Source organism: Dipodomys spectabilis, unplaced genomic scaffold, assembly GCF_019054845.1.
Source record: "Dipodomys spectabilis isolate Male_0828 unplaced genomic scaffold, ASM1905484v1 ptg000258l, whole genome shotgun sequence".
In the NCBI taxonomy this organism is placed as follows: domain Eukaryota; kingdom Metazoa; phylum Chordata; class Mammalia; order Rodentia; family Heteromyidae; genus Dipodomys; species Dipodomys spectabilis.
Genome location: NW_024870935.1, coordinates 1,846,692 through 1,855,989, shown reverse-complemented (window position 1 = coordinate 1,855,989; position 9,298 = coordinate 1,846,692). Strand labels below are relative to the sequence as shown.

The window sequence follows — 9,298 nt, the reverse complement described above, 5'->3', positions numbered from 1 at the left end:
GTGAGGCTTGAACTCTGGGCCTGTACACTGTCCCTCAGCTCTTCAGCTCAAGGCGAGCGCTCTACCTCTTTGAGTCACAGCAACCCTTCGGGTTTTCTGGTGGTTCTTTGGAGGTCAGAGTCTCACAGATTTTCCTGCCTAGGCTGCCTTTAAACTGCTATCCTCAGATCTCAGCCTCCTGAGTAGCTAGGATCACAGGTGCAAGCCACCAGCTCCTGACTGCCAGCATTTTTAAGTTAGTGGTACTAGGATTTGAACTCAGGGTCTGTGCTTACTTGGCAGGCTCTCTCTCATTTAAGCCATCCTCTTAGCCCTTTTTCTTTTCTTCTTTTTTTTCTCCTAGTTATTCTTCAGATAGTCTTTGAGATTTTTGTCTGAGCTAGCCTTGAACTTCAGGTCTCTTGGGCACTTCCTATTGAGTAATTTTCCCTTAACAGGTATGAGCTAACCTTCACCAGGTTTCTACAACAATTTGAATTCATCCTTGAATCATTTATGAGAGTAAAATTCCTCTCTTCCCTCCTCCTCCTTTTCCCTCTCCCTTTTTTTTCTCCCTTTTACTCTCTCAATTTTCAGCCTAATTATGGTTCACTCTCTTTATTTAGAGACGTATTATCCAAGCTCATTATGAGTAATTATTCAGTCTGGAGGGGGAACGAGCAACACTGCTAGTTTAATTTAGTGCTTACCTAGTTCGCATAATTAGCAATAAGTCTTAGCAAAACGGTAGAACCCAGAGGTTAAGGTCCTGGCTTGGCAGGTGAGTGGGAGGGAGGTTGTTTGTGGTGGTGGTGGTGGTGTGTGTGTGTGTGTGTGTGTGAACTCAGTGTGAACTCAGGGCCTGAGCACTGTCCCTGACCTTTTTTTCCTCCCCTCAAGGTGAGTGCTCTACCACTTGAACCACGGCTCTACACCGAGCTTTTTTGGTCGTTAATTGGATTGATGATTCAGGTCCTACGGAGACCACGAGGCTGACTTGTGGCCTGTGTAGCCATTATGGAGATGACAAAGGAATGAGGGAGAGAAGGAGAGAGCATCGTCCCTCCCCTTGGAGCTTTTCCCACCCTCCCAGCCACCCAACAGCTGTCCCCAAGATGCCAGAAAATGGAGGCCAGATGATTCTTCTGTCAGTTTTATTGGGGTTGGAGGCCCTCGGAGCCCTGCCCGGTGGTTCAGGCCAGCCTTTTGCTCACTCGTTCGTAGGTCACGCCTCCAATGGTGGAGATCTGAAAGAAGCAGACAGAAGACAGAGAATCAGTGTGGCCCTGGAGGGGGGGGGGGGGAGGAGAGGAGGTAGGTGCACCATCTCTCTCCAGGCCATAGATTAACCATCGGCCATGCTGTGGCAGAAGGGATGTATCTCTGTTCCTTGACCTTGCCCCCTGCCAGCCTTGCCCCTTCCTCATTCCATCCAGTCTCCCAGCAGTCTTGGAGACATGCCCATTGTAGAGAAGCTTCCTTCAGCTCCTCTCCCTGCTTAGCCAAGGCTGGGTGCCCCGACTGACATGATGTACCTACCCACAGTGGTGTTTTTTTTTTGTTGTTGTCTATCTCAGGGCTTGAACTCAGGGCCTGGGCGCTGTCCCTGAGCTCTTTTTGCTCAAGGCGAGCACTCTACCACTTTGGGCCACAGAGCCACTTCGGTTTCCTGGTGGTTCATGGGAGAAAGAGTCTCATGGACTTTCCTGCCTGGGCTGGCTTTGAACCGTGATCCTCAGATCTCAGCCTCCTGAGTAGCTAGGATGACAGGCCTGAGCCACTAGTGCCCAGCTCTATGCACAGCTTTTCTCCCATCTTCCAGTATGCACCCTGGCACGGGGAAGGGCCAGCTGTTCAGATCCTCCTCCGCGGGTTACAAAGGCATGGAAACGAATACCCCAGAGACCAGCCGCACACTCACCTCCACGAGCTTGTCACCCACGACCTCCGAGGTCTGGTGATAATTGGGGAAGTCCACCACCACCTTGCCGCCCTCCATCTGCACGGTGGCCTGGGAAGGAATGGGGAAGACATTGATTCTGAGTCCTCAGCCTTCCACACCAGCCCCCAACGCCCCCTCCAGGAATTCCCTGCCTACAGAGGCACGATTGTGTGTCTCAAACAGGTGGCTTGCTGCCCCCTTCTACACATCTGTAAATGAAGATGAAGCTCGCAGCTCACACCCGTAATCCTAGCTACTCAGGAGGCTGAGAGCTGAGGATCTTGGTTTGAAACCAGCCTGGGCAGAAAAGTCTGAAAGACTCCAACTGCAATTCATCAGCCAAAAGCCAGGCTGGAGGGGTGATTTCACCTGGAGCAGTGCTAACCAAGCGAGCATGAGGCCCTGAGTTCAAACCCCAGCACTGGCCAATACAGTCCAATGCAATACAATACAAGGAATACAACACGATGAAAGGAATGATATCAGTCAAGAGGCACCATACTTATAAATTGATTGTTGAATGGTGGTAACCACTTTGTACACATTACTTAAAGATTAATAAAAACAGGAAAAAAAAAAACAGATTCATCAACTATGTAAACATGGCATTGGAGCTCTGGCTCAAGTGGTAAGGTACTAACCTTGGGCAAAAACAAAGCTAAGTAAGTGGCTAGCACCAGTGGCTCATGCCTGTCATCCTAGCTACTCAGGAGGCTGAGATCTAAGGATCACAGTTCAAAGCCAGCCGGGGCAGGAAAGTCCGTGAGACTCTTCTCTCCAATAAACTACTAGAAAATCCAAAGTGGCGCTGTGGCTCAAGTGATAGAGCGCTAGCCTTGAGTACCCAGAAGAGCTGAGGGACAGCCCAGGCCTAGAGTTCAAGCCCCACGACTGACCAAAAACAAAACAAAAAACAAAGCTAAATAACTGCAACCCAGGCCTTTATTTCAAGACCCAGGGCTGGCGCACCACACACATTCTCTCTCTCTCTCTCTCTCTCTCCTTTTCCTATTTCTCCCTCTCCTCTTCTTCCTCCTCTTCCCCTCCTCTTCTTCCTGTCCCTTCCTCTCTCCCTCCCTCCCTCCCTCTCATTCTCTCTCTCTCTCTCTCATACATACATACACACAATATAGAAATGATTTAGCAAGTGTCAAATTATGTTATCTTAAGTGATCAGCAAATACTTTCTCTCTTCAAGGTCCCTGTCTGGTCCGCTAATCATGGCGATGGTTAGACACTGGGAGATTAACAGGAGGGGCAGTGAGGTCCCGTCTGAGCTGTGGGTGGCTCCGGGGATGGGGGGGGGGGGAGCGGGGGAGGCGGCGGGGCCTCACCTTGAACTTCTTGCCGCCCATGGTCTGCATCTCACACTCCTTGCCGATGGTGAACTTGTTGGTCATGATGTGACCCCCGGAGTAGTACTGGGACCAGGTGAAGTCCTGGCCGTCCTGCTGCACCTCCGTGGTGATCTTGAAGTTGCGGCCCTTTTCGATCACGTCGCTGGGAAGACCTGGGCCCAAGGACAAGCAGACAGGCCACATAAGAAAAAACAGCTGAGCCAGGTGACAGGTGGCTCACACTTGTCATCCTAGCTACTCTGGAGGCTGAGATCTGAGGATTGTGGTTCAAAGCCAGCCTGGGCAGAAAAATCCCTGTGAGACTCTTTTTTTTTTTTTTTTGTCATTGGTCCTGGGTCTTGAACTCTGGGCCTGGGTGCTGTCCCTCAGCTCTTCAGCTCAAGGCTAGCGCTCTACCACTTGAGCCACAGCGCCACATCCAGCCTTTTCTGCTTATGTGGTGCTGAGGAATCGATCCCAGGGCCTCATGCATGCAAGGCAAGCATTCTACCACTGAGCCACCTTCCCAGCCCGCTGTGAGACTCTTATCTCCAATAAACTACTCAAAACAAAGCCAAAGTAGTGCTGTGGCTCAAGTGGTAGAGCACTAGCCTTGAACACGAGGAGGCTCAGGGGACAGCGCCCAAGCCCTGGATTTCAAACCCCAAGAGTAGCAAAAAACGAGTCAGAAATGGACCTGTGGCTCAACTGGTAGAATTCCAGCTTTGAGTGAAAAACTAAGGGACAATGCCCAGGTCCTGAGTTCAAGCTCCAGTACTCTGGCCCATACACACACACACACACACACACACACCCCTCAAGCCTTGCACTCGGGCTTTGTGTATGTGTGTGTGCCTGTAACAGATAGATAGATAGATAGATCCATCCATCCATCCATTCATCCATCCATCTACCTAGGGAAAGGACAGAGTAGTTGCTCGATAGGTGTGACTGGATGAATGAATGAATGAATGAATGCAGTCCTGGCTCTCTCTCTCCTGGCCGTCCAGTCCCAGGGGAGGCAGCTCACTCACCCAGGCGCTTCATGAACTCGTCATAGTTCTTCTCACTCTCCACCTCGAACTTTCCGTTGAAGGCCATGCTGCCGGGAGAGCGGGAGCCAGAGCTGTCACCTGAAGACGGTGGATGTGCCAGGGGTCTGGAGAGCCGGCTTATAAGTGCTGCCTGAGTCACCCCACTTCTCCTTCCTCCCCCCGGGGAAGAAGGGGCACTTGCTGATTTACGACATGGGCAGGACTGGAGGGGCAGAGCCTTGGGGTTATTCACCCTGGGGGAGAAGCACCTACTTCCTGCACCTCCCTGCCCTGTCCTTGGCCCTCCCCCTCCTCCTCCCCCCATTTCACACACACACACACACACACCCCGTTCATCAAACACGGCACCTCAATGCACAACAAAGAAATAAACACACTTGGAAAAGTGGCACCCTAGCAAAGTGGTCGTTGGTCACTCTTGGTTTCTCTCTAGACTTTTTGAAGTAGACCTATGTCTTCTTCTTTTATTAGTGTGCATTAGTTATGCAGAGGGGGATTTCTCTGCTACAGTGACACAGTTTACAATGTATTCTAATTCCATTTTTTCTACTTATATACGTGTGATTACGGGGAGGGGGGCAGGGACACAGCTCATTAGCAGAGCCCCCCCCTTACCATGCTCCAGGTATCCCCTGTGGTTTGATCCCCAGCACCACAAGGAATAAAAAGAGATTACATATGGGCTGGGGTAGAGCACCTGCCTAGCAAGTATAAAGCTCTGAGTTCAAATCTTCGTGACATCAGAAAGAGAGAGAGAGAGAGAGAGGGGCATATAATCAGATCAGTGTGTGTGTGTGTGTGTGTGTGTGTGTGTGTGTGTGTGTGCACATGCTCACCCCAAAACTAGGGATTGAACTCAGGACCAGGGTGCTGTCCCTTGGCTTTTTCACTCAAGGCTAGCACTCTACCACTTGAGCTACTTACTTTCAGCTTTTTAATGGTTAATTGGAGGTAAGAACCTGTTAGCTAGGCACCCATTGCTCAGGTCTATAATCCTAGCTACTCACGAGGCTAAGATCTGAGGATCATGATTTGAAGCCAGCCCGGGGAAGGAAAGTCCAGTCCAGGAGATTCTTATCTCCAATTTATCATCAGAAAACAGAAGTGCTGCTATGGCTCAAAGTGGTAGAGCACGAGGCTTGAGCAAAAGAGTTTAGGGACAGTGTCCAGACCCCAAGTTCAAGCTCCATGACTGACAAAAAAGAAAGAGAAAGAAAGGAAGGAAGGAAGGAGAAAGGGAGGGAGGGAGAGAGAGAGAAGGAGGAAGGGAGAAAGAGAAAAAAAGAGAAAAAACGAGAAAGAAAGAAAGAAAGAAAGAAAGAAAGAAAGAAAGAAAGAAAGAAAGAAAGAAAGAAAGAAAGAAAGGAAGAAAGAAAGAAAGAAAGTCTCAGAAACTTTCCTTCCCTAGGCTGGGAACTTCAATCCTCATACCTGAGGCTCCTGAGTAGCTAGGATTACAGGCATGAGCCCAGGGTACTTGGCTAACATATCCTTTTAAATTGCTCTAGAGGGCTGGGATGTAGCTCACTGTTAGCGCTCTTTCTCAACACGTATAAAGCCCTGGGATTAGTTCCCAGCATCACAATAAATAGTTGCTGGATGTTCTTTTCTTTTTTTTTTTGTCGGTCATGGGGCCTGGACTCTGGGCCTGGGCATCGTCCCTCAGCTCTGCAGCTCAAGGCTAGTGCTCTACCACTTGAGCCACAGCGCCACTTCCAGCTTTTTTTCTTTTTGCTTATGTGGTGCTGAGGAATCGAACCCAGGGCCTCATGCATGCGAGGCAAGCACTCTACCACTGAGCCACCTTCCCAGCCCCTTGCTGCATATTATTGTATATTTGCTTCCTGATTTTTTTTATTGTGAAAATACTGTACAGAGGGGTTACAATTACATGGGCAAGATAATGAGCGCATTTCTTATCAAGCATTGTTGCCTCCTCTTTTGTTTCCCCTTCCCATCTCTGCCCCACACCCTTGCATCCTAATTTACTTATCTATTTCTGTATTTTATTTTCACCAGTACAGGGGCTTGAACTCAAGGCCTTTGGCTCTTAGCTTTTTTCCTCAAGGCCAGAGCTCTACCACTTGAGCCACCCATTTTGGGGTCTTTAGGTTGTTTCCAATCTTTTTGTATTGTACATAACTCTGACAATTTTTTATGCCAGTCCTGGACCTTGGACTCTGGGCATGGGCATTGTCCCTGAGCTTTTGTGCTCAAGGCTAGTACTCTACTTAGACCAAAGCTCCACTTCTGGCTTTTTGTGGTTCATTAGAGATAAGAGTCTCATGGACTTTCCTGTCCCAACTGGCCTTGAACCTCAATCCACAGATTTCAGCCTGAGCAGCTAGAATCCTAGCTGCTGTATGAGCTGTGAGCGTCCATGACAGGTTGATTTGCTTTACATTAAGATTAAAACCTAGGCTTGTTGGCTATTTGGAAATTTTTTGAGAGGGGGAGTCCGTTTGTAAAAGGCTGGGTAATTTTTATTTGTTAATTTTTTTTGTTGGTCCTGGGGCTTGAAACTCAGGGCCTGGGCACTGTCCCTGAGCTTCTTTTGCTGAAGACTAGCACTCTACCACTTGAGCCACAGCGCCACTTCCAGCTTTTTCTGTGTATGTAGTACTGAGGAATGGAACCCAGGGCTTCATGCATGCTAGGCAAGCACTCTACCACTGAGCCACCTTCCCAGCCCATATTGCCTTTCTTAAAGGCAATCAAGTGATAGATTAAAAAATATATAAGGGCTGGGAAGGTGGCTCAGTGGTAGAGTGCTTGCCTAGCATGCATGAAGCCCTGGGTTCCATTCCTCAGCACCACATAAGCAGAAAAAGCTGGAAGTGGTGCTGTGGCTCAAGTGGTAGGGTGCTAGTCTTCAGCAAAAGAAGCTCTGGGACAGTGCCTAGGCCCTGAGTTTCAAGCCCCAGGACAGGTACCAAAAGAAGGAGAAGAAGAAGAAGGAGAAGAAGGAGGAGAAGAGGAGGAGGAGGAGGAGGAGGAGGAAGAGGAGGAGGAGGAGGAGGAAAGCAAGCAAGAAAGAAAGAGAAAGCCAATGGAGCCTGGTGCCAGTGGCTCACACCTGTAATCCTAGCTATTTGGGGGGCTGAGATCAGAGGATTATGGTTTGAAGCCAGTCTGGGCAGAAAAGTCTCAGTGAGATTCTTATCTCCAATTAACCACTCAAAAAGTGGAAGTGGTACTGTGGCTCAAGTAGTAGAACATTAGCCTTGAGCACAAAGAGGCTTGGGGACAGGACCCAGACGCTTAGTTCAAGCCCCACAGTGGACAAAAAAGAAAAAGAAAATAAAGTCAGTAGGAGCCCTGGCAGGATTTCCCTCCTCCACAACAACCATGCCGCTGGCCACAGTGACGAATGTTATCCTGTGTGTGTTCTGTATTGGCTTCTCCAGAGGGGCTAATTGGCCAAGGTCATTGTCAAGGTCAGGATGGAAGTGGAGGGATAGTAATAACACTGGGGAGCCTGACTTAGTGGCACCCCCTCTCCACCCTCCACACACCCATGCAGGGGTCCTTCCCTCTTTTCCTGGGGTGTTGAACACCCGCTGAGATTCTTCCCGGGAAGGCAAATGAACTCAAATTGGTCATCGGTGTCACAGTGAGCTTTTATGGGGCCATTGAACTCCTAGAACAACTGCATCCCAGGGGAGATAAAAGCAGCCTCAAGGCCATTCTACTTCGGGCACCTCAATTTCCCAGCTGGACTCTGCCTCTTGTTCCAAACAGACACCATGATCCTGAGAGGAAAAACTAGGGAAGGAAGTGAAGAATCAGGAATTTGGGCCTCAGGCAGAGGGGGAATTTGGAGCACTGGGCCTGGGCGCTGTCCCTCAGCTCTTCAGCTCAAGGCTAGAGCTCTAACACTTGAGCCACAGCGCCACTTCTGGTTTTCTGGTGGTTAATTAAATATGAGTCTCATGGACTTTCCTGTCCAAGCTGGCTTTGAACCATGATCTTCAGATCTCAGCCTTCTGAGTAGATAGGATTACAGGTGTGAGCCACCAGCACCCAGATACCCCAGGGGCTTTCTGGAACTTGTATTCAGCAAGAGAACCAGCAGCATTGGGGATTCCTTGCATTCTTTTCCTGTGTAGGTCCTGGGGCTTGAACTCAGTGCCCAAGCTCTGTCCCTGAGCTTTTGTGCTCGAGGCTGGTGCTCTACCACTTGAGCCACAGTGTCTGGTTTTTGGTGTGTTTTTTGGTTTTTGGTTTTTTTTGGTGGTCAGTTGGAGATGAGTCTCATGGACTTTTCTGCCCCAGCTGGCTTTAAACCCAGATCCTCAAATCTCAGCCTCCTGAGTTACAGGTATGAACCGCAGCACCCAGCTCAAGCATGATGTATGCTGCATCAGTCTGTCCTCAATTGAGGACCTACAAGGTTACTGGACTCAATCCACAGGAACCTTGAATACAAGCTGGGCGCCTATAATCCTAGCTGCTCAGGAGGCTGAGATATGAGGATTGAAGTTTTGTTGTGAGGTTTGAACTCTGGGCCTGGGCACTGTGCCTGAGCTTTTCAGCTCAAGGCCAGAACTCTACCACAAGAGCCACAGCACCACTTCCTGTTTTCTGGTGGTTTATTGAAGAATCTCACAGGCTTTCCCACCTGGTCTGGCTTTGAACCGCAATCCTCAGATCTCAGCCTCCTGAGTAGCTAGTGGCATGAGCCACTGGCGCCAGGCTGAGAATTGAAGTTTGAAGCAGAAAAGTCCATGGGACCCTTATCTCCAATTAGCCACCCAAAAAAGCTAGAAGTGAAGTTGTGACTCAAGTGGTAGAGCACTAGCCTTGAGCACAGAACCTTAGAATAGTGCCCAGGCCATGAGTTCAAGCCCTGGTACTGGCGGGGGGCACAAACACAGACAGAAGGATGATGCATGGTTCTAGAAAATATGGGTTCTCACAGTGATTTCTTAGCTCCTCAGGACTGAAAAATGAGATTGACCACTTCCAAGTCTGCAGGTGCTGAT

At 49.4% G+C, this 9,298-nt stretch overlaps 1 protein-coding gene across 1 annotated transcript; it reads right to left on the bottom strand.

The window, feature by feature from the left end:
* Window positions 1–1,125: 1,125 nt before the first annotated feature.
* Fabp6 (fatty acid binding protein 6) lies at window positions 1,126–4,378 on the bottom strand. Its single transcript, XM_042699599.1, has 4 exons — window positions 4,293–4,378; window positions 3,256–3,431; window positions 1,901–1,990; window positions 1,126–1,226 (listed from the first exon to the last, which is right to left on the bottom strand). The coding sequence occupies exons 1-4, from the start codon at window positions 4,357–4,359 to the stop codon at window positions 1,173–1,175; spliced, it is 387 nt and encodes a 128-aa protein (XP_042555533.1). The 5' UTR covers window positions 4,360–4,378; the 3' UTR covers window positions 1,126–1,172.
* Window positions 4,379–9,298: the final 4,920 nt, after the last annotated feature.